The sequence below is a fragment of the Thunnus maccoyii genome, chromosome 18 (assembly GCF_910596095.1).
Source record: "Thunnus maccoyii chromosome 18, fThuMac1.1, whole genome shotgun sequence".
In the NCBI taxonomy this organism is placed as follows: domain Eukaryota; kingdom Metazoa; phylum Chordata; class Actinopteri; order Scombriformes; family Scombridae; genus Thunnus; species Thunnus maccoyii.
In genome coordinates this window covers 19,562,727-19,583,005 of record NC_056550.1, presented here as the reverse complement: position 1 = coordinate 19,583,005, position 20,279 = coordinate 19,562,727, and the positions used below count along the sequence as shown (strand labels likewise).

Sequence of the window (20,279 nt, the reverse complement as noted above, 5' to 3'; positions counted from 1 at the left end):
ACAACAGAGATGTGCGTAATGTTTTGGAGGGCTCATATCGAGAGCATCATATAGCGTCTAATTAATTTGTGGCCGATCTTCAAGGTTAACAAGGTATTCTAAATAAATTAATAAATAAATAACAGCTAGAATTAAAGGTATTTTTCTTGAGATGAGCAAAAAAGCACATTTTGGATACCGCACTTGAGTCGGTTTTAGTGCATGAATTTCAGCTCCTCAGCATGTAAGCAGTGCCAGAACATTTTCAAACAGTATCCATAAATCTATGAAACATTTTCTGTAACCACAAGCTATTCAACTTTTTTGATTCTTTAAATAAGGATGGTTATTTTCATTTAGACAGTGTAGATTTACTAGAAATTACATGAGATAATGTAATTTTCAGATCTTTTTAGACCTTAAATACAACTGTACTATGTATGTATATGATTTATTTAGCTTTTGTGTTTTGTTTTAGTGGTTGGATTATATGAATATGGATAACAACATATTAATCACTGTGCCTGAGGAGCAATGATTGGTACTGCCTCCTGTTACACTTCACCTTTAGGCGGTGTCTTGAATGCTTGACAACTGCACATACTGCAGTCCATGCTGATTTCTTACAACGCCGCCCACAGTCAGCAGCTACTGTCCTTCTTAAATTCTGACTCCTGTTATTCCATTCGCTCCTTTAGGCCTGACGTTTAGACAGTCCCTCATACTGTCACTTCTGTCTTGCTGTTGGTGACAAAGTATGGCTGTGGAGGGATGTAGCGAGTGGTGTGTATCTCCTTCTCTATGATGCAGAGTTTCTTTGGGCCATAGCTCTGTCGCAGTCCCAGCGTGTCCTTGCTCTCCCAGGATTTTAGCACCCCTGGGATGGCAGCAGTGTTTGAGCTGTAGGGCAGAGACTGGGAGCTGTGGTTCTTGGGGCTTTTGTACTTGTGTCCGTTCTGCTTCGTAGACATCTGTCTGGGTGGGCTGTAAGGATTACTCGGTTCTGGCTCCATATCCACAGGTTCCATAGGAAGGCTGCCCTTGGTCGTCATCTCAATCAGTTGGCGTCGGCTGCTGTAGAAGCTGTCATTAGCTTTCTCTGCTAAAAAAAAACAGATGAACAACACGATAGTTCTTTGTCATGTTTCCCTTCATTAGGCATTGCATTGTGTCCTGAGTGCATAGTTAGACAGGCAACTAAAAATAAGCCTTCACATTTGTACACTTTTTGCTAAAGCATACAAAGAAAACAAAGTTACAAGTCGTCTTGACTTAACACCATCAGGTATCACAGTAACTAATTGCAATAGGAATTCACTTAACTTGAATTGACCTCACATGTCATGTCACATGTCATAGAAACAACATTTCTGATTTGCAGTTTAAGCCAGTGTCAGCTTTACCATCCTGATACATGTGCATAATTACACAATTTCTTAGATTATATTAAAACAAAAACAAAATCTGCATATTTTTTTAGCCACTAATGCTTTACATTGATATATATTGTTATACCAATGGCAACCAAGGCCCAAATTTCACCATATTGAGAATGATACGTGGGTATTAGTGAAATGACAACAGTACAATACCAGTTATTCATTGTAAATTGGTGGTTCTTATTTTAGTGCACAGTACTGTAGAATGCTAATAGTCTTAGTCTGGTAAATTGTGATAGCTTCGCACAACCTTTTAGTCTAAGTCAGTACATCTTTTAATATATATTTTCACATTTTGCTTCCCTGTCAGCCATCAGGTAAAATTCAATTTGTTTTTGTTTTTTTTAATTGTGCCAATTAAAACATAGTAAATATGTTGTGAGTGGTCCATTAATAATTATAGTCACACTCTACAGAATATTTGTTGATATTCTAGTATATAAATCTATTTTAGCACGACACAAGGAACTAAGGCTGCCCCAGTAGACGACTGCACAGTATCTCTTGTCTTTTGGCATTTGTCTTGCCATCTGCGGTGATTTGCTCATAACAAGCACTGTAGTGTGATTTTATGTCTCTAATCAGCAGCAGACAATGTATGAAAACACTGTTCACTTCAGCACTAACTGAGCCTGAGCCCACCAAGCTCCAGCATCAGCCATTGTGATATTTTTTTTTTTTTAACATTTCAGACTTTTTTAATTAAATGTCTCCCAGATAACCTTTAATGTGTTCTTTCATTAGCAGCAGGTTGTGCCTGTGCTCTGGATCACACTTTATGGTACAGGATAGGGACAAAAGACACAGTGATGAGTAGCATATTCTTTACAGCAGCTACTTCACTAAAAACCCACATCAGTGCTGGTAGATTAACACATATATTAGAACCACAGAGGCTCACATAACTCACCCTGTATGGTGTAGTTGCATCCCATCACCACGCCCCGACTCATTTGTGTTTGATTGCTCCTGATTGTCTCCTGTCCCCAGTCTCATTAGCTTAGATTTGCTCTATTTTTAATTTTCCCTAATGATCAGTTTGTTTGACGGCACTTCAGTGGATTAGTGGGGGAGAAGCTTCAGCTGCTCGTGTAAATCACAAAGCGAGTGAGCTGTTTTATGTGATTGTACCTACTACACGCATGCTGATAGCTGTCATCCCTTCCATGGTCAGGACTGTCAAATACAGCTTATTTATTCAGGCAGCATCTATAAAAAGACTCACTGTGAGTAAGTAAAATAGCATCAAATACTGATCCACAACCATCTTCAGTCCACACTTTGATCCTGCATATTTCTGGTATTTATTTTTTTTCTCTGCTCTGGCTGTCATCATTATTCTTATGTCAGGACAAACTGTTCAGGGAATCTAGACTTAACAAAACTAAACACATACTATTGCTGTAGTATACATAAAAAGGTATGTTGCTTATCAATAGTAGCTTAAAGTATCCGTTTTTTTGAATGATTTAATTTTATTATTTGCAGCAAGGTATTTTTATTTACATATACAGTACCAGTCAGAAGTTTAGACACACCTTCTCATTCACTTGAATGAGAAAATGTGTCCAAAGTTTTGACTATTACTGTATTTTCACATCACACAGAGTTTATATCTTGTCTTATAACATTTTTTAGCACCACCTTGCTGAGTGCTTCTGTCCACTTTGGTCCACTTAAAGCTTTAAGCTTTATGCTTGCTCAGACACTGGGCTGCCAACTTCCAAAATTATCACTTGAGAACGACAAACCCGTTCTATAAATAAACTTTCAGTTCCCCTCTTTGTGGACGTTGATGGACTATGGATTAACTGACAAGGATTTCTGTCAGCCAGAAATCTGATGGCGATTCAAACCATCCAAGGTTTCTATTTAAAGAAAAAGACAGTTTTGAAGTACATATCTAACAACAACATGTTGTGTAAACAGGATTCTTGTTCTGTCCGAAGTAGATAAGAAATGAAAGGACTGAAAAAACTGTCAAAGCCACATTGTCTTACGTCATTTTAAAGCTAAACCGAAAAGAGAGGCATGACAGTGAAGCTCAATAATAATTGCAGCTGGCAGAATGTGTTAATATGTTTTTCATTTGTTGAGACACACAATGTTTAACACTAAATTAACCACGTTTAATTTTACTGGGATTCCATAAAACGCTTCATGAAGCACTTAAGTTGAATTTTCTGCCTCATAAGCTCATAGTTTACAACTGTCCTCAAGGTTATTATGTTGTTTCCAGTTCACTCAATTAAACCTTAATACTCCCCTTCATATCATGTAGAGAGACCCTGATTAATTATGCTAGCTTTATTTACAGGATGTGCAACCTAATCAGATCAAATGGTAAATGGCCGGTGCTTTTCCATCATTATGGCTGGTTGTAAACAACATCTTACCCACAGCCTTGAGGGTGGCGTATTTGTTGAGATCCTTGACAGTCTTCTGTGGCTCATAAGGGCTGGTGATCTGTCCCAGAGCCGGGTAGGGCTGAGTTATCAAAGTTGATGCTTTAGCTGCGTTGTTCATCTGGGTGCTGTCTAAAGGAAGGGAAACATGAGTCGGTAAATGCAGAAATGATTGTTGAGACGCTGTTTCTGTTGTTGAATGCAAGACTGTGAATGAGCAATTATGTGTTTTTCTTCTTCTTTTTTTTCATTTCAGGGATCAACAGAGATAATTACACCATCAACACTTCATAATTACAAATTGCCCTTTATCATTGAAGTAATGTTTTAAAATGTGTACATGTTAAACGCATTAGCTGACACAAAGGTATAAGGAAAATAAATACAGAAATATGAGCGGTAGCCTACTTAACCAGTAGGCTACTGCAGCACTCCTGACATGTGTAATTTATTTATTTTTATTTATTTATTTATTTGATTTAAGCTGACTTGGTTTCATCTAAGCGACCGTTCCATAATGTCTAAGTCCCTGAATATAAATCAGCTTAATGGATGAATGTGAATGTCGAATAATTGTTTCTCTAACTTGGTAGTGTCACTTTCCCCTTAAGTAAGCCTTTCTGGGGACCCAGCTGGAGAGACATGACTGCTCTTTGTAAAACTGTACTAATCCTACAGGAGACATCTGGTAAATTAAGGGGTGCACAGCAAATAGACTGGCCCCCTGCCGCCTGGCATGACAGAGCAAACAGATGTTCAGAGTGTCTTTCCCTCGTTAAGATTGGAGGAGATTAGTGGAACGCACCAATTCACAGGAGGCAGTTTGAGGACTGCTGCGTGTGCAAAGCCCTCCATTATATATTCCTGATTAGCAATATTATGGATCAATACTTGATATACTGGATATATGGATAGTTTTTCATTTTAAGCTTAATCCTTCACAGAATCGCAGTGATGGTTATTTCAAATATCACAAGGTCATGAGTCAACACTTGTTTTCTGTTATTTGTCATGATGCAAGTTGTTTCCTTTAAATGAGGAGTTTCCACTATTGATCCAGCACCAATAACTTGGATATGAAGATACAAAAACATCCATCAACTCATCTTTGCCAATGTTAATGGTTAAAGTTTATAAACTTTAAAATGTGGCCAGTCCACTAGTCCTTGGTCTAGAATTTCTCTGACAAAAACAGATCATTAATACAGAAAATAGGTTAATTAAGCTTTTATTCCCCACTGGTCAGCAAGAAATTTTATTACTGTGCTAATTAATTTGGAAAGTCTCAAATTATCAATGCTGTCTCATGAAATGATGCAGAGGACAGCTTCGATAATTCTTTCACTTCACCACAGCTTAACAAGTGGGTGATGTAACGAGTAAGATCAGTTTTGGAGGTCATTCAAGGTAGCAAAGGATTGATGGGACTATTATGTTTCTCTTATAATAAGGATTTCTTGGAGCTCATGTAGGCCTACTGTATATCACATTTTTCAGCCTTATTAAAATCTGTAGTTGTTAAAAAAGACAGAATACCACTTCCACATGTAGGGATCACTTATTAAACTCAACGATGGATTTGTCTTCATAAACCCTCATTCAATCTTTTAAATTTGTTGCATGTTGCATGCAGTTATGTGCAACTGAATTAGCTTAGAATTAGCTTTTGGCTGCTAAAAAAACCCAACAAATTCTCCATAAAGCTAAAAGCAGAAAGCATCAAATCCCTCTGTGTTACCTTGTCAGGTTACTTTTTAAGCTTGTTGACCTGCTTCAGTTTGATACAATTTTGTAAGTGGGCCATGCACACAGGCTCTGAGTCAATGTGATCCTGTTTAAGCTGAAAGTCAAATTAGATGTTCTGCTTCAATAGGATACATTGAGTTTACTTCAGTTGTAATGTGTTTAACCAGGATAATACAGAACATATATTCAAAATTATACAAACAACAACACATGCAGATCAAGTTTATTCCCATACAGTTTCCTTTCAGATAATCTCATTCAACAATGGGAAACTATTTGAGTGGTCTCACCTGAACTTTATGTTTATCTGATATAGAGCCAGTTTTAAGGTGTTTTTGTTTTTACACTGTTTGTCAAAAAGTTTTCTTCCAGCAACATGTACATAAATAGATTTTACCACAGTTAATAAATGAGGACAGTGTCTTTGTTCACGTTTGGTGCGACTCTGCTATTCTCAGAATGCCGAACTCAATTCAAATTGAGGTGCTGATATATCTACTTGTTTATCTTCCACTTTAATGTGTTTCTAACTTTGTGTTGACTGAGTGTCATTTGCGCTTGTACTGTTGTCAAAGTCACAGCTTTCATGTCAGCTGGTGCCAGAAAGTAGGCCACTTCTGTAGACTTGTAAGGTTAAAGACACGGCTGTTGCGGGAAATAAGCGAGTTAACACTCCAGACACAGACACCTCCCTGAGACTCATAAAAGATTTAAGAGAGTATTTTGGGAGCTGCGTGCCCCGAAATAAATGGCACAAGGAGATGGGCGCTCTTATTTACAGGCAGCCTACTTTCAAGTTAATGATGAAAATATTCAATTGTCTTCAAGTCAGTATCCTGCCATATCTGTCACTGTCACACCCCTGAAACTCTCAACATTACATTATATTTATTGTGTATAGGTACATTCATTACATCATTTATAGTTGAGCTAAGTTATACTTATATTTATGTGTAAAAGATTTGATCAAACATCCTTTAAAGATTATAAACTGTGCACTTGTTAATCAGATGTTGATTTTGTGTGGCATGAAAACACAAACAATACTTTATTTTGAGGCTGACCACCATTATCACAAAGCCAACAGAGTAGAGAGTTCTTTATTGAGTTGATCATTAAGTTGTAACGAGTCATGCTGATTTCAACATTGTAATGTAGCTAATGTCAGTTATCTTTACTCATACAGTAGACCTCCTTAAACATAATATTGTGGCAGAGCAGAAACTTTACGAGAACTAATTGAAATAATTTGATCTCATAGAAAGCAGTGGATTGGCTATGCTGAATACTTTTGAATGATGAATGAATTAACAAATTCGTACTACAGGGCGCCCTGGTGGCCCAGGGGTTAAGGTGCCAACCAATAACCAATCAATAATCTCTGATTCACATCTGGCTGGGGAACCTTTATTGTATGTTGTTCCCTCGTCTCTCTCTCTCTCTCTCTCTCTTCTCATTTCCTGTCATCTCTCTACTGTTGCTAAATGATAATGACATGAAGACATAAAATCATATGACACCTCACTCTTCTGAGTTGAAAGGTTTCAGTATCTAAGTAGCTAAAAAGACATTTTGGTGTATTGATGCCAGCAGCCTGTATTGTACACCTCTACATTTATTACACCATTGCTACAAATCTCTGCTATTGTAAATCACAGCTACTGTATTCATAACCATTTTTGAATAGTGAGTCTAAAATATTGCACATAAAATTCTGTATTTAGCAAACTTAAATCGCATTAATACATGATATCAACATTTCTAACTGTCCTAGAGCCAACACTTGGCTTTTCCTCTAAAGCAATACAGACTATAATAATGTAACTGACTTCCAGTTACATTATTATTCTCGAGCTCATAAAAAGAAAGAAAGAGAAAACAAAACAAAACAATAAATATTAAAAAACCTTCAAGCCTCATATGTTGGTGCTCAACTCAAAATGTAGAGAAAGAAGAAACTTGCACTTGATTTTTTTTTTTTTTTTTAATTAGCCAACAACTCCAGATAATTACTTTTCTTTGTCACACATTTTTGACATTTATTGGCTCTCAAGATTGCAGTAATTTTCTAAATTAATTAGTTTATCAATATTTACAAATCAAAGTCAAAGGACAAATTACCAGCAACAATTAAGTTTTTACAACTGGTGAAATGTGGAAAAAATGATTTAAAGTAAAGTTTCTTGGCATGTCACTGACTAATGGCTTCAATTTAACTGTGTTTTCAGTGAAAACAGTCAGTACGCTACCACTCTGTCATTTCACAAACTACTGCAAGTGAATCCTAAACAAGCCATGTGTCTCCAAACATTTAGACCTCACAGCTTGTAATTATCTCCTTAAAGATTTGAGGGTTCGGTATACAGTGCAGAGTACAGTATATGGCAGGTGGAAAATAGAACCGTAGGTAGACTCAGACATTTGGTAGCTATTTCTCAGCTGCTGTCAGAGGTAATGCTGCGAAAAATACATTTCTATCTGGCAGTGAGGAAATGGACTGTCATGCATCAGTGGAGTGTTGGCAGTGAGCGGAGACTTTGTTCTCTCTGGCTGGCTGCCTGGAGTAAAAAGAGGCCACACTTCACAATTGCCCCATGTACGCACATGGCCAGCAGGACAGAAACATGATCGTACTGGTAGCCAAAGAAACCCAGCTCACAAAACTTGTATTACTGGTGTCTTGAGGAGAATGAGAGCTCATAGCCCAGTCTAAGAGATTTTTATCATTTTTGAAAGGCAACAGATGAGGAACAGGGGCTCCCTCTGGAGCATTTCAATCACTGCTTTGCACCACTATACAGTGACTATTATAGCTGCGGCATAGTCACACCTGCCACTAGAAAGCGCAGCTGGAGAGGGCGAGCGCAGGACAGATCCATGAGGCAAAAAATATCACCTCACCTATTGTAACCTTGCAAGGATTGCTGTCAAGAAAACAACAATCATCCCTGTGCCTTTGCCAACTCAATTACACTGAATCCCTCCCCTACATCTCTGTGAGATACTGCAGCCAGCAGCGTGGCCTGGATCTCCATGTCCAAGGTCGCCAAACAAAAGGAAAGCTATACTCACTCATAGTAATAAAGAAACTGAATAGCAAATATTCATCTTGAATACATCTTTTTAAACATTTATACTGCGAAAGTGCTTGTCTAACGTGCTCCACAGCAACTAGTACTGCCCATCATCCGGAAGATAACCATCAAACAGAGGGAATCTTCTGGCTTGAGGCTCTTCATATTTTGATTTTCCCAGTTATACGTCTGAGACTCTAAACTATGTGGATGATGTGAAGGTGTTGCAAATTTGTTCGACTTGTAAATTTGAAATTTCTTTGCATGTATGCTAACTAGTATGATGTGTATATAATTGCAAGAGCATGATTGTCTTTACGTTGCTATGGACAAGAAGATACATTCTGTCATCTTTAGTATTCCTTCCAGATCATTACAGGCTCAAACTAAAACTTAATATACAACGATAATCAGTTATAATATTATTTTCTGACTCGAAAAAGGAGGCAGGCGGGGAGAGGAAGTTTGGTTTTCAAGGTTTTTCCCTCTTTGTGGTGAACTGGCTATTTTATTCTAACTTGCCAAAACAAAGTATTGATCTTTGAGTTTCATACACAACATTTCTGTGACCAGGTAGTAAAAATTCCCTACAACGTTACTGTGTTGGGCATCATTTGTAGATAATTGTTCTTTAAAGGCATATAGGGTTTTACATCATCTGTGCTAGCTATTTTTCAAAATCTAATTTGGAGAATTATTTGGCTTAGCAGCTTGGGGTTGAAGGAGAATCAGTAATTCAGTCAGTAATTTTCTTTGATTTATTGTTTTGATTTGTACTAAACATAAGCATTCGGCCTGTTGAAAATGCTAAAATATTTGTTCGACTAAAGCCTTAATATATATGAGGAGATAATTTGAGATAATCATCTGTCGTGCGTGCCAAGAACAGGCGGGTTTTAGTTCCAACCCAAAGATTACACCAGGTGTTTTCACTAATTAGCAAATTTTCCAAACTAATCAGTGAAATCACCTGCTGTACTTTTCAGTTATAATGAGAACATAAAAACTTTCGGAACATGATAATCCGTGATATTTATTTTCGTCTGCCTATAAAATAAAACCTCTTGAGAAACATCTAAACTAAGGAACATAATTACATCACTTATTGTATTTAATTTATTTATTTGTTTGTTTCTGTAATTCTTTTTATACTCTACTGGACCACTGAGACCGAGACCTGGCTCGATTAATTATTTTATTGATTCCTACACTACAGGATGTGAGGTGTAATTGTTTCACCATATACGACCTGACATTGGACTTAATTGGTATCAGGACACTTAATCTTCAGTTTAGCCAAAGAAATTAGCATTTAGCCAGAGTAGGTCTTAATAGAAAGAGAGAGAGAGAGAGAGAGAGAGAGAGAGAGAGGCAGAAAGACATTTATTGACTACAGCTGTCAAGGCAGTGAGCATGATAGCATTAATAATTCTTCTTTTTTGTCTGTGCGTATCTGTGTGGGTGTGTGTAGGCATTGGTGTTGATGAATGAGAGTGAGATACAGTCTAAGGTGTGAGGCTGTTGCATACAAAAAGCATTAACTAAGAGAGAGAGAGAGAGAGAGAGAGAGCTCTAGGTTGTTGGCAGTAATTAGTGTGTATGTTAAGTGATTGCTGAGGGCTAATTGTTCCCTCCACCAGCCCGCAGGATTGTGGATGGATCTTTTTTTATCCCCCCCCCCCCACCATTTCCAGTTCCACAGCCAATTCAGGAAAGGTGAACAAATCTTTAGGGCTCACAATAATTGTTTTTTTTTAATATTTAAAATAAATAAATGAATAAACAATTTGGAATTCATGAATATTTATAAAAATAGTTTATGGTGCTGAGATTGGGTGGATGCAATCATATATACATATGGGACCAAGTGTCTAAGTAAACTGCTCTGTTATGTGAATGTGTGTAAGCTTGTTGCTAGGTGGTGTCTGCTCCTGATGTCATTAACTTGCAGGTAACGTAATATATAATAACCATGTTCACAGTTTCCCATCAGTGCATTTAAACTTATTGTACTTACGGAGACTGTTAACTGTGACTCTGGTTTGTATGTTCTCATAGTGCTGGCCGAGTCCAATGTCATCCGAATGTTCTGTGGCAGGATGGCGGATCACGTGTGCAAGAGCCCTGGGAAAACAGAGTGTAATCTCAGAGAGTGAATCTTTCATTAAATTATATTAAACAGTAAATATAAACAAGTAAATATTCTGTGCTGTCCAGCTCTATGCTCCTATTTTTGCCAGAAATGATAAAAGTGACAAAATATATTGTTTGTCTGTGCCAAAACTACCCAGATGTCTGTTCTAGTAACAACATCAACCATCTTTTTATCTCCAATCCACTTGGTTAATGTTTAACTGGAAAGAAAACAGAAAACATCTTTAACTGTTGGCAAGAGACAGGACACAAACGGCAGTCTCTGGTGTCGAAATCACATGCTTTGTGTATTGGTCCATGGCTTAAAAGGGGTACTCCAGTGATTAAGTATTGCACTTCCAAAAAAAGAGCTGAACTCGCATGAGACAGATTTAAAAATGGTCAAAACTGAAGCAGCAGAGGCCAAGATATTTAGTCCTCAGTATGAGTCAAAGTCCAAAAACACTGAATCCAACATTTCCAATAAATGCATACAAGTAGTATCTTTCTTTAGACCCTCTCTGCCTCCTAAATGCCCACAGCTTTCATACTCCACATCTCAAGTTTGTAATGCAGGCTTTCTGTAAAAAAAAAAAAAAGTAAGTCTCAACTCCAATCTGGTGACATCACTTCAGCGTTATCAGGGTTATTTTCTCAGACTTGACAAAGCTCCCTACAAATCCAGAGATGGCATTATACAATAGTTTACACAGCCTGAACCTCTGACTATACTTGGCATCACTGTTGGGTGTGGTTGAAGATGATCAACAGTGATGTCAGGGTGTCCCCAAACAAAGACTCTGAGAAACCACTGCAGAAAGGTGAGAACTTTAACCACTGGAGGTCAGAAAAAAACAAGGTTCTCAGCTGAGAAACAGCAGTAGCCGGTAAACAGTCATGGCTCTCTGAAATTACTTTGTCAAGCGGTGTGTTTAGTCATTGGCCAGAATTTTCCTGGCATCCTCTGCTCTTCATCATTTCAAGAGTGAATTTGATATTAAGCCAGGTATATCCTGTAGGTTGAGTTTTTCTAAAAGTGATTTAAATATTCACATACTCTTATGTCACACACTTTTCTTCTAACGTGCTAAAGACAAAAAAATCACCTACTGGGGGCCAGTACCGCCCCCCAAGAGGCATTCAGAGAGTGTTGGGGCCGCTTGAAGCAATATTTTTGAAAGGGGGTTGTTCATGGGAGGCATTTGGGTGCTTCTGTTTTTTCTGAATTTCTTGCGCTGAGCTTTTATTGTTTTCTATGGAACGGCCTGTTGCTCCTCCATCAAAGGGCACTCCTCAGTTCCTTAACTATCCTACTTTTGCGGAGGGCACACTGGAAAACTGCGAGCAACAGTGCTTTATAGACAGGGGGGGGGGGGGATTGTGGCTGCGTCCGCCTCGCTTTTTTTGCATAGCAAGAAGCCTCGTCTATAGTTCAGGGGTCTCTACAGTCGGTTGTCCTTGCTGTTGTTAGATCATTTATACATGATCGCAGCCTATTCAAAAGTGGAACTTTGATTAGCCTACTCTGCTCTAACTGGACAGATTTTCACTACATTTAAACTCCTATGTGCCTAACCTTTGAACTGAGTTGTTTTATTTGACACTCTCTGCCAGACTGCTGCAGGTCCAATTATTTAATCAACTGGATAGCATCATAAAATAACAACAATCATATCATATCATAGCAAATGGCACTGAACAAGACAAAATGTCACCAGTATTCTATTGAAAACCTTAGCTATGTATTCGTACCTTCTCTCACCAATGCACAACTTCCAGTGTGTTTATTGTGTGAACAAGTGTTTTCAAATGAGGCCGTGAAACCCTCTCCTCAAGGCACCTTATAAAGATCCACCCGGTCAAGGCAGACAAGGAGCTTCCGTTCCTCCAGGCCCTCAAAGAGAAGCATGGTAGGAGACCATCAGCAGTCTATTCGCTAGGGAGACCAGCCAGACTGATAGCGGTCTAGTAGCGTCATATAACATCTCCCTGCTTGAAAGCCAAATGTGGACCGCCATTCACAATCAGAGAGAAGCTGGTGCTCCCTGCCATTAAAGAAGTCATCTCTACCTTGATGGAGCAGGTGCTGAAATCCATCCCATTCAGCAATGACACCATGGCACGCAGGATAAATTAAATAGGCACCGATACAGAGGAGTAGCTGTGTGCCATCCTGCGGGACTCTCCATTCAGCCTTCAGATACATGAGATATGTCTGCCATAAGGCTTCCAACAGTCAGGAGATGGCTGAGGAATTTTTGTTTTCCAAATATCTGAAAACAGACACCAAGGGCCAGACCATTGTTAAAGCATTACTGATGGTGCCCCCTCCATGGTTGGCAGGTACCGTGGCTTGACTGCTCTGCTAAAGGAACAGGTCCTGCATATCCTCACAATCCACTGTGTCTTGCACTGCCACAACCTCATGGCCAAATCTAAAAGTCCACCTCTCCACGAGTCTCTTGATGTTGCAGTCAAGGCAATGAACAAAATAAAAGCCCATGCCCTGAATGACAGACTGTTCCGACAGCTGTGTCAGGAAAACAATGAGACCTTTGAGCGTCGTCTTCTCCATACTGATGTCCGCTCACTCTCAAAAGGAAAATGCCTTGCTCATTTTTCTGAGCTGTTTGACAGCATCATGGAGTTCCTGGAAGAGGTTGATGCAGCTCTCGGGGGGGAAAAGTGTCATCCAGCCGCTGAAACATCCTGTACCTTGCAGACTTTTTTGAAAAGATGAACAAAGTCATTTTAAAGCTCCAAGGAAATGGAGTTACTCTGGTCCAGTGCTTCCACTGTCTCAAATCAAGGCTGGATCTGTACAGGCAGAGCATAGGCAGGAGGCAGTTTGCTCATTTCCTGCAGTTGACCAAGGTGATCTACTGTTTTCCAGAAACAATGCTAAATAATTATAATACACCCACTATTATAATTAATATATTTTAGTTCTATGAAAACATTATGTTGTAATGTTTATTGACTTGTCTGAAAGTATAGGCCTATTCATGCATTATAAATGTAAAGAAACATTTAATAGTAGACAAATTAGCAATAACATAACCAGTTCAAAATCGGACAGTCTAAAAATCTGCACTGATAAAAATTGCTAGTTATATTCATTGCAGGTGTCTGAAGCTCTTAGTGATGATCGCCTCCTTATTTACAAAGACCACCTGAGGATGGTTAAAGCCGACATGGAGATCGGGTTCAGGGACCTCCTGAACCTTGATGTTCCCGTCTGGGTAGTGCAGCCCTTTCAGGCAGACATGACCAAGTGCAAGCCCACTATCCAGGAGCATCTTGTCAACATCCAGGCCGATGACGAGGCCCAGGCTACTTTCCGCACATCTGGCTATGGCAGCATGAGGGTTCTCTGGGACAAGATCAGGCTGCTTCTTCTTCCTTTCCCAACAACATATGTTGGGAAAGGAAGTCCAACCAGTCCAACCACCGCAGTCACCTGGACTTGACGGCCTGTGATGGGATAGCCTACATATCCTTCTGCTTGTTTTTCCAGTAGCCTCAGACTTTTTCCTCCCTGGTCTGCTCCTGTTTTCAGTTGTAATGCTTCTCGTTTGGCACCAGTGCCAAATTACCACTTTCTGATTGACTGCAGTTTGTGATCAATAACATGAAAAAAATAGTCCTAATTTAAGTTTGTATGTCAAATTTCTAACCATTGCATTTGTTTAACACTCATAAGTATAATTTCTATTCACATGGCTTTTTTTTTTGCTTCCTGGGAAACTAATGATAATGATATTCCAGCTGTCCAGTTAAATCAAATCTGTTATTTGGCATTCAATGACATGTTTTTTTAATGACATAACACAGAATAATAATCAACATTAATATTCAAGGAAGACGATTAGCCCATATTTTAATTGATGGGGGGCTTTAAGGGACCTGGATAATGAATGGGGGGGTGCTGGTCCAAAAAAGGTTGAGAACCACTGATCTACAGTAAAGTCACCTGGAGCGTGATTTTGTAAATATATGAGAAACTATCAGCAGGAAACCAATTTCACTCTAGTCAAGCAGTGTAACTGTCACATAATATGCAAATACAATATGAAATAATTTCAAATAAAGCACACCTTTGTTTGAGAGTCACTCTTATCATGTCATGGTCAAAAACTTTATGCACCTGAATAACCCTGAGGTGTCGACATCCTCATGTCACATGGGCAAAGAAAACTGTCAGGTGTTAGTATGTCAAGAGCCCTCAGTAGCTGTGTGGTGTAAGTTTAACACCTTCCAGGTATTTTGTAATGAACTTTTGTCACAGGTGTCAGCTCAGATTTAAATTACATCATCTATATTAAACACTGTACGCTCCATCAAAACCCATCTCATCCAAATTACAGTGTACAAGTTATTTCATTATAGTGCACCGTCTACGCCAACAACAAGCCATGTCTCAGATGACTATGAAGAGTACCGTTTCCATTATTTGTCGAAATCAATAAACCCCTTTTTGTTGAGACAGGCCATTTTCCTCGTAATTTCATGTCTTTTTTGTCTGTTTTTAAAGGATAGAGAAACTAGCCTTGAGTGTCACAGTATAATAGCCACAGAGCAACAATTTCAACATCGTTTCTCCTCAGTGCAGACATTGTTCAGCCAAAAATCGCTCTTGAGAAGGCAATAAGAGAGTAATCTTTGTGTGCATTTGTGAAGCGTGTGTGTGACAAAGATGGAGAGAGTTTGTATAGTTTGTGTTTAATAACTATCTGCAAAGATTTGATGCTCAGGATCAGTTGTAACATTTAAAACATATCTCCCCACCTTTTCTAAAAGCAAAAGCCAGCAGAGTCTTTTTTAGTAAATTGTGTTTGTACATCTTGGAGATGGTTAATGATGCATCACAGAATATTGGAGATAAAACCAATATGTTTGGCTTCAACTGTAACATGTTGAAAATAACTAGACATATTTCTTGCTGAGCCAAAACTCGAATTAATTCCTTATCATATAACAATCTTTATGTTATAGGCCTGTTTGGTCCAAAAAGTCTGTTTTGGAGCAGGCACAATTTTAACCTGTATTACAAGCTGAATCCAGAGTGTCACCAATGATAAAACATCGTGTCTAATCACAACGTCACCACATTGGCGTATAGCCTGATGCTGCGAAGACTCAGGCCAAGGACAGTGCAATGACACACTTTTGTCTTTCACAGTGACACAAAAATATATGTGTAATTTCTTGATGTTCAGGCAGCTGAGAGTGAGCAGGCTCATATCAAGCTTGTTTCTGATTAGAGGAAGTTAAAGTGTTAAACAGAACTGTATTAATGAACCCATCTTAAAATATGTAAACCCCAGGTTGATATTCTTTTTAAAATGTAGGCAATTTTGAGTGCAGCTGAACTTCTTTTAACTGTTTTATTCACAAAAAAACAACTTGTTGCTTTGTAATTTGCTTTTGATTGAATTAAGATAGGACTTAAGAAGCACAATAACGCATAGCCTAACTGACCAGCCTGATGATGTTTTGATCCAATCAGCTCTGTAAGTGGAGAATCAATTCTCAACTCTAAACTAATTGTTAATGAAAAAACGGACATTGGTAAAAAAAAATTATAACCTACCTTGACATATTTTCTCTGTGCGGACGGTGCGTCTTTTCCAAACCAAGCTTGGTGAAAATCCCTATCAGTGCCATTATGGCCACGACCCCGCATATGACATACACAATGAGGTTGGTTTTATCCTTCGCGGTGTCCTGCGCCACGTCCACTTTAGGCGGTCTGCCTGTCATCATCCACGGCGGGGTGTCGTAGTTCTTACAGGTGGTCTGGTCCAGCCGGGAGCTTTTAAACGCGCAACAGAACCTGAAGCCACAGGTGCCGCAGCAGTACAGGTAGCTGCCCGTCCTGCACACAAACGGCGGGTCCCACTGGCCCATCACGTCGTAGTACCCGCGGCACTTGTCCTCCGTGTGCGGGCTCTCCGTGATGCTGCTCTCCGCTTCCTTTGAGTCGTTAAACACGGTTACTGTCAAGTCGTCGAGGTTCTCACCTGGCTCGCCTTCCGCATCGCACACCATAACTTTCACTAGAAAGTAACCAAGCAACAGCTCAGTGCCTCGCATCGTTGCTCACTTTTTATCCCGCTCTTGATGCCCTGACAAGCTCTCATAAGTCCGGACGCATCTTCCGAGGAGACTAGGCACAGCCATGCGTAAATGTAACTGGGCTGATACCAACTTCCATGCGTAAAAGCACAGTGCGCTCCTGTACTTTTCTTTTCTCGGGAAAAAAAAATTGGTTGTAGCTCAAAGGCAGCAAGACACTTTCCAAGAAACAAACTACTGTAGCAAATAGTTGTTGAAGGGGGGCATCACTGAAGCGGTGCCTCTGGCTGTGCTGCAGGGCGTCAGACACCTCTGAGGCTGCTTCACTCAGAGCGCAGAGCGAGAGAGGGAGTGGGAGAAGACAACAGAAAGTAGAAGAGACCACGACGAGTGAGTGAGGCAGAGGGGAGAGAGAGGCAGAGAGCCAATGAAAGAGAGAGAGAGAGAGGGAGCTGTGTGCAATTGCTTTACATTCACGTTACAACCTTATATCCCTTTATTTTACAAAACCTAACGCACCGTGGCTAAATGACTACACAATGTTGGAGAGCTAAAAAAAAATGGAAAAAAGATAAACTCTTGATATTCTTCAAAGCTTGATGCCTACTAGCAGGCGGTGAAATAAGCAAGGTATTCATTTTTCTCAAATTTAATTACGAATAACTGTCACAACCCCAGGGTTTTATTCCAAGCAATAAACTCAGTAGTCAACCCTCCTCCAAACCAGCATTTAGAAGCGTCCAAGGACACATGTGAGCAGTTTCTCCATCATTTCATAAATAAAATAGATGATATCAGGCTCCATATTACACCTGTGACCAGTAAGCTCCTAATCTGCACTAAATCCTCTGCAGTTTTTTCTCAGTTCAAGCAAATTTCCCTGACCGAATTAGATGAGCTAATCACACACTTAAGTTCGACCACTTGTCAATTAGATATTTTCCCAACTAGATTTCTGACAGAAGTATTTCAGACTGTTGGCCCACAAATTCTCACTTTTACCAACTGCTCACCGTCCTCAGTCTCTGTTCCATCTGCTTTTAAACATGCAGTAGTTCGACCTCTCCTGAAGAAACCCATACATGACCCTCTTGTTTTCAACAATTTTAGACCAATCTTAAACTTGTCTTTTTTATCGAAAATTTTAGAAAAATGTGTTGCCTCTCAATTGATCTGACACATGAATAATAGTAATATTTTTGAGAAATTTCAATCCTTGCCCAGCACAGAAACAGCTTTTATTTGAATTATTAATGACTGACTGCTCACCACTGATTCTGGAGATGCTTCAATTTTAATTTTACTTGGTTTGAGTTCTGCCTTTGATACGGTTGACTACAATATTCTCATTAATCACCTTGAAAACTATGTTGGTATTACGGACACTGCACTTGCTTGGTTTCGCTCCTACCTCCCTGACAGATCTTTCTCTGTTGTAATGGGAGAATTCTCCTCATCCCCAGCCCCCCTCTCACGTGGCGTCCCCCAAGGGTCAGTTCTTGGTCCAGTGCCATTTATGCTATATATGCTCCCTCTGAGTGAGATTATCCGCAGGCATAATGTTAACTTTCACCGTTATGCGGATGACACCCAGCTTTATGTTCTGCTGACTGGTAGTGATAAAATTTCACAGGTTACGTCTTGTCTCTCTAACATAAAATGCTGGATGTCACAAAACTTCCTCCAGCTAAATGAGTCCAAATCTGAAGTGCTGTTATTTGGCCCCCCAAACCTGATCTGTGACTTGAAAAATAATCTTGGTGACCTGTCTGCTAATATTAAGCGCTCTGCCTGCAATTTGGGTGTGATTTTTGACTCTGAGCTTTTTTTCGACATCCAAATAATGAAAGTAGAGCAATCATGCTTCATCCAACTTAGGAATATTGCAAAAGTTAAACATTTTTTAACCCAAGCGAACCTTGAAAAAATTCATCCATGTTTTTATCTCTCTCTGTACTTGGGGCTCAGCCAAAAAGCCGTCTCTCACTTTTAAAGCACTACGTGGGCTTGCTCCTACTTATGTCATAGATTTACTTGTACCCTATGAGCCTAGCCACCCCCTGCATTACTCAGGTAGGACCCTTCTTACTGTCCCACAGCCCACCTTGTTACTAAAGGAAACGTGCGTTTTCGGTTAGAGCACCGTTGCTATGGAATTCCCTACCTGATGAACTTAGGTTAGCGAACTCAGTATCGTCTTTTAAATCAATCCTCAAAACTTAATTTTATGGAAAGGCTTTTCTACAGTAAATCTGTTGCTTGTCTATTTTACCAGTTCTTTTTATACTCACTGTTTTATTGCGTCCTATGTTCTATGTTTTTATTTATGTATCTGTTTTTAATTTGCTCTATGTTTATTTCATTTATTCTGTAAAGCACTTTGTAACTATGTTTATGTTTACTATTATTATTATTATTATTATTATTATTATTATTATTATTATTATTATTATTATTGTGATGAGTCTTTAAGGGTACAACCTGTGATCCACATATAAACAAAAGTTATTTTGAAAATCCGAAACACAGGCCTGGATCCTGCCATCATTCCCAAATTAACTGAGAAGACTTTTACATAAAGGCAGTAACACTAGAAAACAACTCAATCAAAGTTATCAATGATACTACTAAGTGATTGTTCGCATCATGTAAACGTAGGAGGAAAACATTCCGTTATGTTTTCATTTCAGTAGTTGAGAAACACAAAACGCAGTTTTTCATCTAACTCAGACTGCGTGAATAGATCTGTATTTATATGTGTACTAACACTTTGATACATGACAAAAGGTATCTTGAAAACCAGATTACACATGTTTTTCCAAATTAATCCAATGAGAATATGCTTATAGAATGTATAGTAGTTTAAGTTAGAGCTATAACCCTTGTGGCCTCTGTTATTTTCACCTCTGAGTACAGTTTAACACTGTACTCGGTGATATCTAAGAAAACATTAATTGAAAGGTTCATCCACCCCAACAAACATGCAGATCTGGGGAGAATTCATCTTTGTAATTCTGGTAATGCACAAAATACAGATCTTCTTAAATTTACTGTAATCATATGCACTTTATTCCAGTGCTCATTTCATGCAACAGACAGTGTGTCAACCTTACACCCTCAGCTATTAATTACTTATCGTTTACAAACAGTAACAGATGATGAAGGACTTTGACAAGCACGGATCTGCAAAAAGCTTGTTGGCGATTTATTTTTAGAGAAACCTTTTTTATCTAAAATTATGATTAGTGAAAGGAGGCTTACCATCTGCCACTTGAGAAATCTCACTCTTTTTTTGTTTGATGTTGAATCATCTTAGCCATGGGAGGCTACTTTTATTTACAGTTGGCCGTCAGGGGAGTTTTTGCTTGTCTCGTCTTTGTGCATCTTTAAAGTTTCCTATAAATAGTTTGCACAGTCCGTGAGGA

General features: G+C 39.0%; 2 protein-coding genes across 7 annotated transcripts in view; one reads left to right on the top strand and one right to left on the bottom strand.

Annotated features, from left to right (window-relative positions):
* mrtfbb (myocardin related transcription factor Bb) overlaps positions 1-20,279 on the top strand; it is an 80,935-nt gene that overhangs the window by 21,673 nt on the left and 38,983 nt on the right. The window lies entirely within an intron of this gene.
* Positions 189-17,206, bottom strand: shisa9b (shisa family member 9b). 2 transcript variants are annotated; one of them, XM_042392625.1, is made up of 4 exons: positions 16,370-17,206; positions 10,661-10,767; positions 3,815-3,955; positions 189-1,081 (listed from the first exon to the last, which is right to left on the bottom strand). In XM_042392625.1, exons 1-4 carry the CDS (start codon positions 16,870-16,872, stop codon positions 699-701), a joined length of 1,134 nt encoding a protein of 377 aa, XP_042248559.1. In that variant the 5' UTR covers positions 16,873-17,206; the 3' UTR covers positions 189-698. The 2 variants fall into 2 exon arrangements, with proteins under 2 accessions (XP_042248559.1, XP_042248560.1); XM_042392626.1 differs by having other exon boundaries at positions 189-1,078.